At 46.1% G+C, this 19,500-nt stretch overlaps 1 protein-coding gene across 1 annotated transcript in view; it reads left to right on the top strand.

Annotated features, from left to right (window-relative positions):
* Window positions 1-19,500, top strand: part of ME3 (malic enzyme 3) — a 136,029-nt gene that overhangs the window by 110,232 nt on the left and 6,297 nt on the right. Inside the window, exon 7 of the mRNA XM_037378101.1 lies at window positions 7,855-7,964. Coding sequence (XP_037233998.1) covers window positions 7,855-7,964 — 110 coding nt within the window. The remainder of the gene's footprint in view (window positions 1-7,854; window positions 7,965-19,500) is intronic.

Genomic DNA, 19,500 nt, shown 5'->3' with positions numbered 1-19,500 from the left:
TTCTGGGGTTCACACTCTTTTATTCCACACTTCGAGCTCCTCCAAGAGAGATGTGTATCATCCTCTGCAGGGGATACAGACTTTACTAAACAGCACCTTTCCTGTCAGCACAGCCCCGAGATCCCGTGTAGCTCTCGGCTGACAGTAACAGTACTGGAACAGCAGTACCGTGATAAACAAAGCTTGAATCCTATGCTTGTTTGTTTTCCAGGAAATTGAATAATTTCTTAATAAAGATTTTGGGTGGTAACTTTTACAACACACTTTTAATGTTCTATGTGTTTAGCTCCTAGAGTCATCCTTCCTCAGGGTGACAGTCTTATGCTATTAGTTTGATCAATAGTATATTATTTCACTAAAAAGACTGTTTGTGCAAAATTTGCTAGGCGAGATCTGGAGACTGGACTACATTGAGTGTGTGGGATCATTGTATGAAGCATCTCCCAGTGAGGCTGTTTTTACAGGAAGGTTTTTGCAAGATATGGGAAAGACAGATTTTGGGTTATAATTATTTATGGCACAAACCCACAACATATGCAAAGGAATGAGACAGCAATTATAGCAATAAAAAAGATTATATTAATCTTTACCGTGAAAGAGTAGTGATTTTTTTTGAGGAGGAGGAACTGAGAAGGTACATCTTTTTGTTTCCAATACTATAAAATGGCTTAAGTAATTCCAGAGATGGTGGAGAACAGGGTCCTCCCCGCGGGGCGCAGCCCCTCAGGCCCAGCCGGCTCCAGCCCCCCCGGGGGCACCGGCCCTGCCCGCAGCCCGGCCCCGGCCCGGGCTCCTCCCCGCGGGGCCACGGGCCCTGCCCGGAGCCGGCTCCAGCGCGGCCCCCGCGGGTCACAGCCCCCCGCGGGCACCCCCTGCCCCGGGCTGCGGGGGGGAGCTGCTCCCCCGCGGGCTCCGTGGGCTGAGGGGCACAGCCTGCCCCGCCGGGGGCTGCCCTGCCCTGCCCTGCCCTGCCCTTCCCCGCGGGCTGCCGGGGAGCCTCTGCTGCGGCGCCCGGAGCCCCCCCGGCCTCCTCCGGCCCGGCCCGGCCCGGCCCTGCCCCGGGGGGCTGCGGGGCTGCTGCTCGCCCCTCCCGGCCCCCCTCGCTGCCGCCGCTGTTCCCCCCCGCGGGGGTTTTTCCCCTTCTCAGCCCCTTCTCCCCGCGGCGCTGCCCCCGCGGCTGCGGGGCTCGGCCTCGGCCAGCGGCGGGCCCGGCCTGGAGCCGGGGGGCAGCGGCTCTGCCGGCCGGGGGGAGCTGCCCGCGGCACCGGCACCCGGCCCCCGCCAGCGCCCGGGCACGGGGACCGCATACAGCACCTCTGTAAGACAGGCACAGAAATGCGCTGTCCGAGCGTGCTTTTCCACAGACTGAAAATGTCTAACTCATGCTAAGGGGAAAGCTCCAATCCCACAAGGAGATACAGGACTGCAGAGATGTGCACAGTTCGGTGTGCCCAAGAGGAATGGGAACAACTTTGAATCCAAAATCAGAAGGTCAAAAAACAAAACCTTCCTTTTTTGACCAGGGAAGAAAGATCTTGGGAATGGAAGGAACCAAACTGGAGATTGGCACTTGCTGTATTTCAATGTACTTCATCAGTCTGAAACCCTGATACATTTGAGCTTTCCTTTTAGATAAAGGCAATTAGATCCTGGGTGTTTACTAAGGCCCCAGATGGCAAGAAGATGTGCTGCGTCCAGCTCTGGGGCCCCCAACAGGAGAAGGACATGGACCTGTTTGAGCAAGTCCAGAGGAGGCTGTGAAGATGATCAGAGGCTGGAGCCCCTCTGCTGTGGAGACAGGCTGGGAGAGCTGGGGTTGTTCAGCCTGGAGAGGAGAAGGCTCCGGGGAGACCTTAGAGCAGCTGCCAGTGCCTAAAGGGGCCGACAAGGACGCTGGAGAGGGGCTTTCTACAAGGGCAGGCAGTGACAGGACAAGGGGGAATGGCTTTAGACTGAAAGAGGGGAGATTTAGATTAGCTATTAGGAGGAAATTCTTCCCCGTGAGGGTGACAAGACACTGGCCCAGGCTGCCCAGAGCAGCTGTGGGTGCCCCATCCCTGGCAGGGCTCAAGGCCAGGCTGGACGGGGCTGGGAGCAGCCTGGGCTGGTGGAAGGTCCCTGCCCATGGCAGGGGGGTGGGACTGGATGGTCTTTAAGGTCCCTTCCAACCCAAACCAGTCTATGATTCTGTGGTTCTATGGTAGAATGAATGCCTTAGAGACATGAGTCATTGACGGTCAGCATGAGATTACTGGAGGGAGTGACCCTTAGCTGGCTCTGCCTTTCCTGGATTGGAAACTATTCAGTCCTGATGTGACCTGCTGTTTTTGGCTTCAAACTCTCCTTTGGGCTCCAAGCTGAAAGTTAGGAGATGAGTCACAGGGATCAGTTGAAGCATGGAGGAATCTATGAGAACTGGCAACAAGCCAAGCAGACTGACCTCAGGAATCTCTTCCTACCACAGCAGTTTTCAAGATCTCTTTGCAGGGCCACCCTCAATTCTAGCTACAAATTTAAGGATTTTTAAATTTCTTGGAGGGGATCTTCAGAAATCTGTGTTCAAATACTCTTTAAAATTGCTTTCTCTATTAAAAGGCGTCCTGCACCTATAGACGGCAAGTGTGGGTGTACCAAGTGGGACTGCATTCATATCAGATGTCATAAGTTAAACTAAGCAAAATTTCTTAGCTGGTTAGACAAAAGCATACCTCACTAAAAATTATTCCTCCAAAAAGAAATCATTAATTTTGGTTTCTTAATGGGAACCACAATGTTTCCAATGAAGCGGTTTTGTCAAAATCCCGTTTTCATTTTAAAAACCTTACAATAGGGGGAGACTGGCCAATATAATTAATTCTATCCTCAAGTATTTCCATGTATGCTGATAGGGGATCACTTGGATACCGTACAGAAGGGACGGAGCAGGGCAATTTCTGTACAGAAGATCAACAAAGAAATTACAGGCTTTGAAGGACAGCAAAGCATTGCAGTTGAAAGGGTGATAGGGCAGTGACCTAGGGTGCATGACATGTATTTAAGATCTTCCTAACCAGCTGTGATAATTAGATAACATTAGATTATCTCTCCTAATTTAGGTGTCTAAAATTAGACATCTAAATTCAAGTTGGTCACCTTAGTATGTCTTCGCAGAAACTGTGGAGAAAGAGGCATCTCCAGAGATGTTATCTGCTTCCATTTTCCACTTAGACTAGCTCAGAGAAGTTGCTGTTGGACGTGCCTCTTTCTCTCCATCGTCAGAGAAGGCAGTCAGAGTTGTATAGCTGGGCATTACACAGCCAGCTTTTAGATACGTAAAGGTAGTGGAAGAAATCCCATTTTGCACTGCATTTTGCTGGCTGAATTCCAGTACAAGTAGCAGCTCTCTGGCCGCCCTTTCCCTTTGCAGTAACAAGTATTCTCCACCTTCTCACATGAGCTGGATATTTTATTTTTTTTTTTTAGCATTGTTGCATATTAAACCACTTCTGTGCTCCAGTCCCAAGTTGGCTACATTTTACTTTTGGATGCCACCCAAATGCTCTTTATAAAGTGCTCTGAATTCCCTTGGGATGAAGCAGGTTACTCAACCTGTGAGTTACTGTGCTGTGGAGGAAGGACAGTAGAACTGACTCATCATGTTGATACTCACAAAGATGTTACTGCAGATGGCCCCAGCAGCCGTTTTGTTCATAGTCCTTGCTAAGTTTACCCTTAGACTGCTCAGGTCATCATAAGAAGGAGCATTACACACAGCCACCAAAGTACCATTAGGAAAGAGCAGTAAGCATTAACCCGTGGATTTCTAAGATGGCTCAGTAAGTAGGCTGCCCAATTTGTGTTTAATTTCAGTGACTTTGAGCAGCACAAGTGCTTTATAGTCCTCTCAAAACCCCAATATGGTGGGTAGCCGTTGAGGACTAGGTTCATCATCCTGACATTTCCCTCTTTAATTGTGAATCTGAAATATTCGGTTCTTTCATTTAAAGCATCTGGTCTTAGGGTCCTGCCGTGACCAATTTGTGACCTTTATCATTGAAGACTTTGATTCTCATATTATGCAAAGGCACACATAAGCTCAGAAATGTGGTTTATACTTTTAAAAGCTCAGTGGACATATTGCAGAGAAGAAGAAAACAATCTTCAATAAAATAGGTCAGTGAAAAAAGAGTTTGCATTCCAGCATTCTCCTGTCATACTGAGGGACAGGAAGAGAAATGAGGTCTTTATAGGGCGTCATACTTTCCTTGGGCTCTGCTTCATAAAAAATGATCAAAAGCAAAAACAGAAGGGACTGTGCACTCTCATGCTGCAGACCATGAATGTGAAGTGAAGAAAGAATTCTGTGCTCAAAAGAGAGGGGGAAAAAATGTTCAGGTTAATACTCTTGCAAATTTGAGTCTGTAGCCAGGGAAACCCACCCACCTACCCTTATGCTCTTCAGAGAGTTGGTCACACATACATCAATGCTGACTGAGATCACTGATTTCATTAAGCAGGTCAGTAATGTTACTTCCTCGGTGATACAAATAAATAATAAGATTGGTGTTAGAAAAATAGTTTCTATAGCAACTGAAGTTGCTTAAAGATTTAGTAATTCTTTGCTGTGAGATGTTAGCAGATGATCTGGATGGTGTGTCTTCTCCTTCTTAGCCATGTTTTCCTCACACATTCAAATGATGGATAACAGGATTGTCCATTAGAAAACTGATTTTTGCAGGCACTTTTTGTAGTTTATTTGCACAGATTCCTTGGATATCCACAGTGTTCGTTTTGACTCCCAAGACTACAGAGAAAAAGTGACTTGGGACTCTTAATCTGTTGCTTTTCAAAGTGTTGCTCAACTTTTTAGAAATTTTGATACTGGATCTCTGCTTCATAGCTGCCAGAATCTGCAGTGGGGAGGCTTAAAGTACATAAGTAGTCTGTCCCTCAAATACTCAGTGTAACCTGCAGTTAGCAGCACACTGGGGACAAATTAAGAGCATCTTATAAAAAGAAACACAAGATTTTAATAGACGCCAGTTTGCTGTTGAGCCACATAACATGGCCTGTCATATAGGGTGAAGGAAAGGATCTGTCCTGTTCAAAGTCACAAAACCAAGGGGGACGGTTGTTCAGTCCCTCTTTTAGGGCTTTTTTCCCCCTTGAATTATGGCAAGCTGGAATTGCCCCACCTAAGCATCTAGATTCTGCTGAATTTCAAGGCCTGTTGGTCCCCTGGAAAATCCATGCCTAAACCTCCCTACTCAGGGTGAGAGTTGTGGTGCAATTACAACAGGGATGTTGCACAGGGCTCTTTTGTTGCTCCTTTGAGCATAGTAAACAAGGCAAGAAGTTGCTGCCTTTCTGGCCAGTATGACCAGTCATGCTTGCCTCTGTCTACCTAGAGAAGGCTTAGTGGACTGTGACATTGCAGGGTGGGGAGTAAGTATACCTCATAAAGTAGGAGCTATCAAATGCACACAATAAATACAGGCTAATGTTGAAAGCAGTTTTTAACCCCTCTGCACTGTGTTCTCTTTCAGGAGAGACGAGGGGGTGCACATACAGTGGGGACTGGGCATGGCAGTCCATCTCTGATGGTGCCCAGATAGTAGAAAGGTACCCGGATTGCATATGAGATAAATTGAAGATGCCCTCAGTCATTGGATTCCACATTAGCTGGGAAGAAAGCCACCTGCCATGGCATGTCCTCCCTTGCAGGTGTGCCACATCCATTCCCAGCATCAGCAAAGGAGAAGCTGAAGAGAGCCAGAAGGTGCCCAGCAGAAAGGAAGCAGCACCATGTTCTGGCACGGAGCTGTGCTGTGTGCAGTCAGTGATTGCTGCCTACATGGCTCTCTAAGGTGGACATGCCCCATTCTGCTGCTCTTTGGTGACAGCAGCAGTGGACATTGCCCTCTGGGGATGACACTGCATTGCAGACCCCATAGAAAAATTTCCACAGCTTCTGTGACCCTGATTCAACAAAGACTCCAAGCACCTAATTTTTCATTGAAAATTTTGCAAATATTACTATTATTTTGCAAATACTAAGCTTAGTAGGATATTGGGAGACAACTGGAGTTGAGTTGAATCTGAAATTTTTGTATCTAAGAGAGTCATACACAGCTCTAAAATCATTCATAGAATTATAGAACAGTTTGGGTTGGAAGGGACCTTTAGAGGTCATCTGGTCCAACCCCCCTGCCATGAGCAGGGACATCTTCAACTAGATGAGGCTGCTCAGAGCCCCGTCCAGCCTGACCTTGGATGTTCCCAGGGATGGGGCATCTACCACCTCTGGGCAACCTGTGCCAGTGTTTCACCACTCTCAATGTAAAAAATTTCTTCCTTTTATCTAGTCTGAATCTACCCTCTTTTAGTTTAAAACCATTCCCCTTTGTCCTACAGCTGCAGGCCCTGCTGAGAGGTCTGTCCTCATTGTGGTCCTTTTCTAAAAGCAAGCACAGAGAATGTGAAGCAAGTGTAAGAGCCAACCCTTTTCCCTTTTTGAGACCAGAGGGTTTACGAAGCAAGAGTTTCTCATGAGGAACAAATAAAGGAGCACAATGTATGTGCTTATCATTGTCTCCTTGCTGACAGACATACCTGAAATAGAAAATAATAATAAAAAATTCAAGGCTCTTTCAGGAGAGCTTGGCACTCTGCACTGCGAGTGCTGTGAAAAGAACTTTTCATGACAGGAGCCACGGTTCTCAAATGGAGCATGTTTTATCCAGTATCAGTTTCTAGTCTAAAGCAGAGGTGTCCCCTACCTGAGGTTTCAGTGGCAAAGGAGGAAAGTCTGAATGGGAGGTATGTAAGGTGATGCTGCCCCTGCACTGCTCACAGTCCCAGAGAGGCTCAGGTCTCTAAAATTGCAGCTATTCAGAGCCCTTTCACCTGCAGCCCAGAGGTTGCTAATAGTTTCAGTACTCATTCCCTGAGCTTCTCCCACTGCCCTGTAACATTTATGCAAGATAGAAGAGTACTTATGGCTCTTTTAGACTTTATTCACAAAGCTTTAATGCAGCCTAGAGACATACCAAGTGCTGAAAGTGTATAGATATGGAGTAGTCTGAATATAACCCAATTTTTAGAAACTGCACACTTGCCCTGATATTACTGGACAATTATGGAAAGTCTGCAATTATTTCCCGCCTTTTCGCTCTACGGGTCACTAGCTGTCATTGTGTGCTGGTTTCCTGCTAAGCAACTCAGTGGAGAGAAACATTTCCAAAGCACAAAAATGCGGCTATGAAATCACACCATGAAGCCCTCGGTCCATGGAATCCTACAAGCAGGTTTTTTCTCATCTCTCGGTCACTTACAGTTGAAGTGGGCGCTTGGTTGTGTCCCTTTAACTGATGTTCCCTTTGCAGACAGATTTGACGTATTGTAACGTGGCAGCTGCAATGTCCATTGCAAAAGAGCATCTCCTTCTCTTTGAGAAGCTCCTTGGTAAAGACATCACTGAAAATTCATCGTACTGATAGTCCAAAGATGCACAGGTAGATAGATAGATAGATAGATAGATAGATAGATAGATAGATAGATAGATAGATAGATAGATAGATAGATAGATAGATAGATAGATAGATAGATAGATAGATAGCGATATAGGTATAGAATACATATTAGGAAGCCCCCCCTTGATTTATGAATACAATTTATTCTTGGTGACTCCACATTTCTGAGTGTATGGACCTTGGGAAGGGTGTGATCCTGTTTGCTGTTACTGTGATGCATTTCTCTTGCGATACTTTTATCTCTACATTAGTCTCTAGCTCTGTTGTCCCAGTGAAAGATGTATCTATCATCCTACACTGTGAGAATGTTTTTATCCATTTTTAATTACCTTTTAACTTGCAGGTACGGCATGAATTGTCTGATCCAGTTTGAAGACTTTGCTAATGCTAACGCTTTTCGTCTCCTCAATAAATACCGCAACAGATACTGTACTTTCAATGATGATATTCAGGGTAAGTACTGTTAGGAAAATGCAAGTTTAACCTTCAGCTTGTCATGAGGAAAGGTGATTAAGATCAGAAGACTGTTTATTATACAATACTCAGATGTGTAATAAAGTTTAGAGTTTACACATAAGCATTTGAAAATAAGAACGAGCACAGCAGTCTTAAGTTGACAAGTGAGTCTCCATTGATTTTAGGAATTTAGCTGTTCACTGCAGAAATGTTGTTCAAGGGAGGAAATGGATCATGTGCTTTAGATTAAGGTAATTTAGAGAGTTCCATTCATTTTCTATAATTTAGCTAAAACGATGGTGACAATTTAACAGTTATGCAAGGCTTTCAGTTTCCATGAGCCAGGTGGTCAGCAGCTGATCCTGGTATTGTCCTTCTATTGTTATCCTCATTATTACATGCACAAACTAAAAGGTAAACCAGCTTCTTTCCTCTCCGTGGATGCTAACTCCATCGTAATCTGAGAACAGGTATGTTCTCCCCTAGAGCGGTTAACGTAACTCTTCCAGCACCAAAGAGAAATGTCAGCAGCAAACCTGGAGTTATAACCAGCATGCCTCCCAGACTGCTGTGAGGCTCAGCAGTCAACAGAGTTGCTCAGGTTCACAGAGGGATGCAAGCTGCATATTGGTGGCATCCTGGTCTGGTACTGGCTTCGCTTTAAACCATTGGAAGGGCTGTTTGCCTATCCAACAGGGACAGCATCTTCCCGAGTGATTACAAATAACCAGTTTTCCTCTGTGAGTCCCTTCATCTTTTCTTATTTATTCTAGTCCTGCTTGCAACATGCAGAAATTTCCAAGGTTTGTTGATTTAATTATTTGCACTCGGTTGGACTTATCCTCACTTGTACTTGAAAGAGACTGGCAGAAATGTCAGTGTCATGTTTCACACAGCGCTATTTCTGCATCTGCTACCCATCTAGCAATATTTTCAGTGTGTGTAACAGCTTGTTAATATCTGTCATGACACAGGAAGGAGTAAGACCCTGGCTGATGGAAATATGGTTGGTATAATGAGATGCATGGTCCTGCTCAAAGGCACTTTCATGAAGAGGGTTTAGAAGCAGAGGAGCTTAAGGCATTTCAGAAAAGGTGAGATAGAAACGCCTGTACAAGAAGATGCATTAGGTGTTCTTGCCACCCAGAAAAACTTTCAGTGGAGAGAGAAGCACAGAAAAAGAGAACACAGAAGACACATTTTTAATTGTAGTCTTGAATGGAGGAACCAAGAACTCAAAGTTTTCAGGAGATGGACAGATGAAGCCCATAATGAGAAGCCCATGATGTAAAGGTTTATTTTGGATTAGTTGCTCTCTCTGCTAGTGGAAGGGGACTCAGCAGTCAGAAGGAAAAGAGGTCAGGTGATGTGGCAGATATATGGCCCTCGATGTAGGTTTTCTTGGGGGAACCTGCATGAATTGGAAGGGTTTCTTGGTGAATTGGAATGGTTTCTTCAACTGACAGAAGAAAAAGACGATACTAAAGCAAAGCTGAAGATTATGAGTGGGAAGCAGGAGACTGTATCTTTTTTATAGTTGCTTTTTGGCCATAGGTCATAGCTGAATGCCTGAGATGGTTTCTGGAAATGACCCCCCCAGAGAGGCAAACCACATCCAGGATGATGCTGTAAAGCAGCATTGCCATAAAATGGACCTTGTCTTCTTCCCCCCGGTTAGATGCGTGTCACGGTGCATGGGAGATGTCAAGTCCCCTGAAAATTCTCTGGAGTCCCACCTGTTAAAACAGTAGGATTTTACCTCTTACTAGTAAAACTCCCTTATATTCTCAAATGAAGCATCTAGCTGGCACTGGTTTCACAGTTGTAGGTAAGGGAAGACAGATCTTTTGGATCTTTTGGACAGACAAGTGATGAATCAAGGGAAGGAAGGCACTGTTTCAGGCTTTTTTATGTAGCAGTCAGAAAGAATGGGGAACTCCAAGCTGGAGTTGTAGTCAGGAATGAGTTTTGAGGACTTACGGGAAGCTGAAGTAACTTGGATCTGCACAGTTAACTCTGGTCTTGGAGTCATGTCAGAGATTAATGGAGTTGAAGCTGGGATGAGTAGTCTGATTTACCCGCCCTGATATACCCCTCTGTATCCCCAGACGATATGAGAAAGGTAGGAACTGCCATTTTCTCACTTACACCCTCCTGTTCTTTGGTTTTGCCTCAGGCTCTCTCTTTTCTAACACTCCAGTGTTTCATGACTCCCCTACTTAAAAAAGTGGGAGAGTTCAATGCAAATTGTGTTTTAAATTATTAGTGAGAATTATATAAAGCCTTGTTGAAGCAGGCCTGATTACATTTCCTCAAGTCGAGCAGGAACAGACCTCCTGAAGCCTGAATGATGTGGCATTGCTTTAAGTATATTGATTTAAAAGCACATCTTAGGCACAGTGTACGTTAGATCAGGCCTGAGCTATACTAATTTAAACTCATTGCCCACTGGTTAGTGGGACTCTGAGTGCAATGTGCCTACACACACACACAGAGGTGAGATGTGGGATGAGCATATAACTTGTTCCGCTTGATTTCCCTTAGGCATCCCTGGTGCTGCCCCAGTGCCCACACGAACAGAAAGCAGTTTAAATTGTTAACACCTACTTTTTTTGTGTGACACAAATGACTGTATTGCCAAATCTGCCCTAACCCCACAGAACTGAAAGTGACTCAGACCCCTTCCAGTCTGAGCCAGCCTGCTGATGCTGAGTGGGACTCCTGCCAGGTACCACAATCCCGGACGAGGTGATTGCTCTTATTCTGAAAGCCATTAGCTAGCCTGGGAGCTGGCGGGAGCGGGCTCGCTGTGCCCGCGTGTGGGAGCTCCCCATGAAGGGAATGCTTCGCCTTCCTCTATGGGGGTGATGACATCAGTCCTTTCCCAGCTCTGCCTGGGTTCATGCAAGGGGCAACAGCTTCAGTTGCAGCTCTACAGGAGAAAATTGATTGTCACTTCTTTTTTTTCCAGTAAAGCGCCAGGGCAGGCAGTGAAACACATATGAAATTGGAGGGACGTGAGAATGCTTTAGATTCTGCTCTTTCTCTTCCTACTATAACTTTGTTCCACTTAATTGTGCACAGTGGTAAAAAGAAAGTAGATGACTGAAAAGTCTGTATTACAAAGGTGTCAAGTGTTGTGAATCCCTGGGACAGGCATCTCTGGCTTCCTGCTTCATACAAGAAAATATATAAAATCATTGAAGAGGTTAGTTTGGAAAGGACCTCTGGGTGTCACCCAGCCCTCACTCAAATAAAAGGTGATTTCAAACTTAGATCCAGCTTTGACATTAGATCAGGTTTCCTCAGAGCCTTGTCCAGCCAAATAATTTTCAATATCTGCAAGGACGGATATTCACAATCTTTTTGTACTATCTGTTCCAAAGTTTTCTCATCTTGCTTGTCCATCTTCCCCCCTAATATCCAATTGGAATTTCCCTAGATGCAACTTGTGTTCATTGCCCCTCATCCTTTTGCTGTGTACCTCTGAGAAGAATCAGGCTTCTTTACAAACAGTTAAGTAGTTGTCAACAGAAATTCGTTACCCTCTTGGTCTTCTCCAGCCTAACCAAACCCAGATCCCACAGTCCTCTGTACACCCTCGTGACATTTGCAGTCTTCCTCTGGACTTGCTCCAGTTTGTCGATATATTCCTGGTGCTGAGAGCCCCAAACTGGAGATGCTAGTCTAGAAATGACCTCAAAAGTTCTGTGATACAAAGAAACGATCACTTTCCTTGACCTGCTGCCTAGACTTCCGTTGATGCGGTCTAGCAGGCTGTTGGCCTTCTATGCCACAAGGGATTATTGCCGGCTCATCTTCAACTTGTTGTCCACCATTACCCCCAAGTCTTCTTCTGCAAAGCTGCAGGACTTTGCATTTGCCTTTGCTGACCTTCATGAGGTTTCCCTGAACCCATTCCTCCAGCCTGCTGAGTTCCCTGTGAATTACAGTCATACCCACCAGAGTATCAGTCACTATCCCCAGCTTGTAATCATCCCTGAACTTCCTGGGGGTGCATTCTGTCATACCATCCAGGTTGTTGATAGAACTTAAATAGCATTGTCCTCTTTGTACCACTGACCACAAACCTTTGAGCCTAGCAGCTGAGCCACTTTTTCACCCACTTGGTAGTCCTCTTGTTCAGTCTGCGTCTCTCCAGTTTGACTACAGGGATGCTGTGGGAGATTATTTCAAAGGCCTCATGCAGGTCAAGGAAAGCAACATCCGCTGCCCTGTCCTTGTCCACATAGCCAGTTTTCTCATTGTAGAAGGCAGCTGAGTTGGTCAGGCCTCTTTTGCTTTGGGAGATCCATACTGTTCTCAGTCACCTTCACGTTCCTAGAAACATCTTCCAGAAGACTTGCTTTGTAATCCCCATATACTGAGGTTAGGTTTACTGAGCTAAAAATCCCTGGATCCTTCTGGCCCTCCTTGAAGATGGGTGTAACATTTGTCTTTTTGGGGAGTCAGGAATCTCTCCAGTTACCAAAACCTTTCTAAGAATGACTTCACAATGCCTTTGGGCACATACCTCAGCATCTTTAGATGAATCTCATCAGGTCTCATGGATGTGTTGAATAATCCCTGCTAAATAGGCAGGAGTCCACAGAAACCCAGTAAATTTGCATACCTAAGGTTCTCAGCATGGGACTAGGGCTCTGTGTGCATGTGCCTCCCCATCTTTGTGGCAAAAAAGCCGGTCTAATTCCAGCACAGTCTTCAAAGATGTGCACTGAGTAACCAAAGAATCAGCAGGGGTTTATGCCTGGGCTAAGCAAAAGTGGGATCAGATGCATCAACCTGTGATTGGAATTGGTTGGCTCGGCTTGCTGAGCTGAAATCTTTATGCTGCAACAGAGATGCTTCGGTGTCATGGTTCAGTTATCTGATCAGACAGAACGGAAACATTATTCACTATGAGAGTGGTCAAACACTGGGACAAGTTGTGCAGAAAGCTTTGGGACTTTTATCCTTCAAGAAGGCCCTAAGCACTCTACTCTAATTTTGAAGCTAGCCCCACTTTAAGCAGATATCAGACTAGATGACCTCCAGGCATCTCTTCCAAGCTTATTTTTACTATGGAAAGTTTGTTCTCCTGGTTGATCAGTGTGTTACCCGCCCCCCAACCCCCACATATTCACATATCAAATGAATTCTTCAGGTGTAGATTGCTTACTCGGTACTGATCAGCAGAAGTTGTTCTGCAAAAGAAGTTGTTCAGTTAGAGTTGCAGAAAAATGAAGAAAGCTCTAACATGTTATTTCATTAGTTGTATCTAATCATGTCATTCAAAAGCCTTTCACACATATGGGCAGGGCAGAGAGAATAGCACACAGAAGCATAAAGCTTACTATCTCCTGGCTCTGGGCATTTTTAACAGTCTTTTAAAACTAGACCTGATATAAAGTATGACATTGATAGCTTCTCAAACCACCAGTCTGAGTGTTCAGATATATCCATATCCAGTTTGAGACACTGTAAACAGACAGGATTTCTAAAATCCTGAATACCTACAACACGCAAATGAGATTTCTTCAAGGCACTTCAAGATGGGAAACACCAAATCAACAAAGGCACATAAAAAAACTTTTGTATTTCCACAGTCCCTCCACAACTAAAGTAGTCTACAGGCAATGCCCGGGGTCATCACTTTCGCAAAACCTCTCTGAGTCTTTTTCCAGCATTAGAGCAATGGGTCCCCTTTGTTGACAGGTATGTGACTGCTGATGAGCCTCAAAATATCTCTTGACCCACCAGCGCCTTTTCCTATTATCCTAGTAGATAACCTTTCTGTAACCTTTCCAGGACACTTCGGGAAGCGGTGTCTCAGCCTGGAGGAACACCGCTCCCAGACCTCAGCTGTGGTTGGGAACACGCCAACTCCAGCGCCGCAAATCTGAGCGGCTTCAAACATTTGCACAAGTTAGAAAGCAATCTTGTGCAAACGTGGCCTATTTTGCAGGCATGTTTCCATGTGCTGTGAGAAGCAGGCGACGCTAGTTTTTGGGTCGGTGTTAACTCATTTCAGCAGATTAAAATGGTACAGTATCTTACTTTGTTGTTTCAGCTGGCGTGGAAAACGCATCGGTAATCATCACAGGAAACTAAAGAGGGGGGAAGCACAATGGGAAGGGAGCGCTTGGTTGATACGGTGCCGCAGAACAAAGCAGGCTATGTCCTGCCAGGCAGCTCCTGAGCAGCACGCTTTCCCGGTGGGGATTTACCCAGCCTGAAGATGGATGTGGAGATGTTCTCAGTCCGGTACAGGTTCACCATTACAAGGCTCTGGGACCTGCTGTGCCCTGCAGCAGAGGAGGCTTCTGCATTTTCCCTTGATGCTACTATGTTAACTATTTAAGGGCCAGGTTTTCTGGGTTTTTTGTTTGGTTTTTTTTTTATCCTAGGCTTGTCTCTTAATCACACATTGACCGCTAAACAAGCCCGGTCAGAACAGTGTGGACTCCTGGGTGTAGATGGGCCTTAGTTTCTTGGGCTTAGTGGTGCAGAGCTCTAAAGATCCATCCCATTTGTAAATGGGGATTGTAAAACTGGTTTCCCTTTCCTCTCCTACTTCTCTTATTTGCTGTTTTTCTTATTCACTGGATGCCACGGCAAGCTTCTCCTTTGCAGTAAAGAACAGCACGCATCTCCTCTGTGTTAAGCTCTCTGTGATCTTTTAAGTACAGGCTAAGGAGGCAAAATGGATAGAACAACAAGGCTGTGCTCTGACCTGGTTTAGGTTGTTGGTATAAAACAGCATCCACAGGGCCTCCACTGCTGATGGGGATGGGGAAGCTTTCTTGCAAAGTGCTGGCAGCTGCCTGGTAGCCTTTGCCTTAGTGGACGAGGGGGTTCAGTGTGCCCAATGGCACAGCCTGCGTGCTGGCCGGCACTCGTGCAGGCAGGAGTGAGGGCAGTGCTGCAGGCCAGCGCTGCAGCGTGGGTTTAAGGCACTGCACTGTATAGTCCAAGCACTTTACAGTGGAAGGATTAAAAACAGGCACCTGAAGATGACCTGCATTAGGCATCTACTTTAAGATGAGCTCTGCATCTTCACTGTCAGACAGCTCTTCACCGTACCACCACCTCTTCTGGGTTAGGTCGCCCTAAATCTGTTAGTGGAAAAAGCGAGTTCCTTCCCTGAGCGTCGATGCTTTGTGTTTTACTGCTGTTCTTACTGACGCACTCCACACCATTCTGAGGTTTATTTTCTTAATGTTTTACAGAGGCCCTTTGGGGGAAAGGTAACACTAGCCCACAGCCATGGAGGCGAAGACCTTGAGCTGCAAATGCTTCAGCAGCTTTTTGCTTCAGTTTTGCTGTGTTTGACTTTTGATTGTCTATTTGGAGTGGATCTGGACGCGCTCCACTCTGCTTTCCAGTAACAGGCGGAACTGCTGCAGGGAATTAATGTGAACCAGGCTTTGGAAAAGCCCTATGCTTTCTCTGCATCCATAACTTTAGATATATTTTCTTGGCTGCCCGTGGCTGTAGCTGTTAAACTGGTGTTTGCAGTTCCCTGGGCCCTCATCTTGGCATGGTTTTGATGCAGCAAAGTGTAAGCAGGCAAGGCAAGGGTAAAAAATAACAGATCAGGCAGATTTTGGCTATCTCTTCCACGAGTGTGCTGTGGACCAGGGGGAATCACCCACGCGGGTGTTGTATGAAGAAACGGGCAGTTGTGCCGCTGCGTGCTCCCATCGCTGCTGCTATCAGAAGGATTCGGCAGGGTGGTGATGCTCTGCCCCTCAGCCAGCACCTAGACCAGGTGACAGGGCAGTGCCAGTCCTCAGCATGGGGGGACTCCTGCCCCCAAGCATCCACAGGGTCCCTGCTTCTCCCCATGTCCCCTGCTTAGGCACTGGGTGCTGTCACACGCAATACAGCCTTGACATGGGCGCTGGGCAGCACGTCCCCTGTTTCGCTCATGCCAGCGCTGCCCAAAATTCCATGTGTCTGCGCTCCCCACTCTGAAGGAAGGGTGAGGTCCATGGGCATGGGTGCCTCTGGGCTGCAGCCTTTTCCATCCCTGCAGTCTCCTGAAGCGGTGGAGCAGACCCTTTCCCCCGGCTTTTGCTCCAGTGTACTTCCACTGACATCTACTGGGGTTTGTTCTTACTTACACTAGTGCAAGTGGAATTAACCTCGGAGGGGATTTTCTTAACATTTGACAATGTTCTGAATGTGCTTGAGCATCAGAGATTAATTCCTGTGGGGATGGCCATTTTCCTGAGTGTACTTCAGTCTGCAATGCCTCTTTTCCTTACTGGTCCTGTTGCTCTGGACTCCCCAGAGAGGCTCCTGAGGTCTGCTTGCTTTTTTGTGATATGGTGAGTGTTCGCTTTGAGCCTTGGACAGACAAGATGATTTACAAGGATTTTCCTTTCATCTCTCTGTGTCCCTCCATATCTCACCTCAGATACGGACCAGCCAAGCTGGCTCTCGCTAATTACTTAGGGAAGTAGTTATCGACAATAGCAGCATTCAGTCTCTTAGGAGAATAGATAGACCAACATGTTGAAGCGTGGTGTTTTTTTTCTTGCCAGAACTCATGGTGAGGGGTCCTGGCCTTCCCCCACCCAGTCTCATTTTGTGGCCTTTTCAGACCTGAAGCACAATGATTAGCCAATTCCTTACATGAACCAGCTGTTAACTCCCCTCTGTAGAGATGCTCTGTTGTTCCATGCTCAGAAATTGTAATTATCGAAGAAAAATATTGAGCTAAGGCCAAGGTACAGTAATTTCGTTACTTGAATAATGGGGGTGAGATGCAGTCTGGGAGACGTGGAGGGATTAGAAACACATTGGTGAGAGAGGAAGATGATTAGGCATGGCAGAGCTGAACAGAGTCCTGCTGTTAGTCAGCTGCAGTACAAGTGCAGGGGGATGAGTAATGGCACACCCAGTCCCACAGCTCTCCTCTCTGCAGAGTGCACGCTGCTCTGCAGACTGCGGCTGTGCACCCTTTCTTTCCGCCACCTCAGTTCTCAAATTCTTGCTATTAACGTCTTTAAAAGACCTCGAGTCCCTCTGCTGAATGTCCTGTGAGCATTTTCCATTTAAATGGGTTTGCAGATGTCCTGCCAGACTTCTTGACAATTATAGGGTATAAAGCCATTTTGCCTGGGTCTCGACCAAGAGAAACAAGATATTTCTCCAGTTACATGTCTTTCTTTTAAATACTTTCCAGGCATCTATTGCTGCTAATGCTGTAACCTGATACGTACACTGTCACACTGTAATTGTTCCATTTTGGCTTTTTTCCTCTGATCAGTTCCCCACGCCCACCCACATGAGGATTCAGGGATTTCTGTGCAAAGTAAGCCTGGGAGATAACATGTGAGCACGTGTGAGCATATATGTAAAGGTTCATATTCTGCTACACGTCACAAGCTTGGCATCGCTGACCGCTGTGGGACCTCACTTCTTTGCAGTTCAGTGCCAGGGTGGGATCCCTTCCTTCACCGTTTAGATGTCTGCAACAGAGATGTTTACATGTATTCTTGTTATGTTGTCTCTCTTAAAAATCTGTGGTGGTATGACGCTTTCACGGTGCATTTCATTTGACCCAGTTCAGGTATCTGCTTCAGCATGAGCAGGATCATACATGTTTCTTTAGAGGAGTCCTGACCTCAGCATCTGGCATGGCAGCAAGCCAAGATACTTCCCAAAATACACAGAATGAGCATGGGCCAGCTATGTGACACCCATAAAAAGCAAAGTCTTAAAACTAGGCAATTATCTGGTGCTCCTTTAGATATCTTGGATGTTCATTATCTTCCTCTGTAATTTTTCTAGTCCGATAGCGTGGCATTTCACCAGGCAAATACATTATTCAATACAAATACAGCTTAAAAAGGCAGAGAATTGGTGCAGAAGCAAGGGGAAATCCTTCCTATACATCCTTCAGTTGTCTGAGTTGACTCGTTAACACTGAAGCAGCAGAGCACTCAGGGGCCGGTTCCGTCTCTATCAACTCACTTTTAAACGGACTGAACTCAGATGGTCTTGGTCTGGAAATGATACAAACTGTTTTCTGAGCTAATGAAGGGAATTTATCCTTGGTGCCGAAGCGAGTGTCTCAAGTGATTCATTGCAAGAAAGAAGCTTACGAAGCCACCAGCCATTAGTCTAGTCCATGTTGCGTTTAAGACACAGACGCTTGCGATGCCCTCGTGAGTAAGAAATGCTGCCGTTGCTATTCTGTACCAGCATCCCAGTGCACGGACACCACAGCACTAACATTTGCTGCAGGAGTGCGGCCGCTACCACCTCTGCTAAACCAGAATCACTCTTAGGTGGCACTAATGATTAAATTTGGGAGAACTAAACTCATCCAAGTTATAAACACAAAATGTTGGTGAGCTAATGGTACCGATAAATGCTTCTGGTCTGGCCAATAAAGATTTTCTTTGTCAGAGGAGCTTATATAGGTTCCTTAAGCAAAATAAGCCATGTCAATAAAAGTTACTTCTCTGCCACAGTACCTGTGCTCCCACTAGGTGTCCTGCTTGCAGGGAAATAATGAAAGAGAGAATAATTCCCCGGCGACGTGATATACCAGTAGATTTCTAATTCATCCGTGACTTTTGCACTCAAGAGCCGCAGCAGGTAAAGCTGAATGTACTTTCTGGGTCCTTGACAGATGAGGCAGCACCATCTGCCGGTTTCACTGCTCGTGGTCGTGCTTGGCTCCTGAGCTGCTCTGTTCCCAGCCGGGCTGTGCACTGATGCCTGGCAGCACCCCAGCCCCCAAGGACCCTGCAGGCAGGGGGTCTCCCTGAAGGACTGGCTGACTGGAACACTGATGCACTGGCTGGTTAAATGGGCAGGAAAAGAGGAAATGCTGGAAATTTGCTGAAATCGGGTTTTATTAACCTAAAAGGGTTCATTGTCCGCCCCACCTGTGACCTCCCACACAAGGCTTTTTACTTGTTGACTCCCTGATTTCTCACAAATCTTCTGAAGATGAGAATGGAGAGACCAGCGTTAGAGCTGGGGACAGCATCAGAGCTGGGGTGCATCCAAACTGGTATCTTTTAAAATGCTGAGGAGTAAAACTAAGGGATTTGATGATATTTATAGGTCCCTTCCAACTCGAGGTATTCTGTGATAAAACTGTCTCCTTCATTCCTAGCTCACCTTTAACGCTTGTATGCAGCTTGCCCAGGTGACCTGAGATACCACCAGTGCCTGAATGCTCATTCCTCTGTGCCTCACTTGATTTCTTCCCACCGTGTTCCTTCACCTGGAATAGGACATTAGATGAATACTATGTGTGATTGATGTGGGGTGAGGGCAGGTTGGTTCAGTCTAGACATCTGCCTCTCTCGATGGATGCAAAGTTGTACATATCACAGTGGCTGTAACAGCAGGACTCTGCTCTCCATACACTGGATACTTTCTCACTAATCTGGGACCAGCTCATGTTCTCAATGACTCTGTAATGCTTGGCAGCGAGGGATGATGGCTCTGAGTCAGCGTGTCAAGAGTATTAGGGAAGTAAAAAAAGAGAAGGTGGTGCTGGGCT

The sequence above is a fragment of the Falco rusticolus genome, chromosome 2 (genome assembly GCF_015220075.1).
Source record: "Falco rusticolus isolate bFalRus1 chromosome 2, bFalRus1.pri, whole genome shotgun sequence".
Taxonomy (NCBI): domain Eukaryota; kingdom Metazoa; phylum Chordata; class Aves; order Falconiformes; family Falconidae; genus Falco; species Falco rusticolus.
Note: the sequence above shows the minus strand (reverse complement) of the source record. Positions and strands in the feature narration are given on the sequence as shown.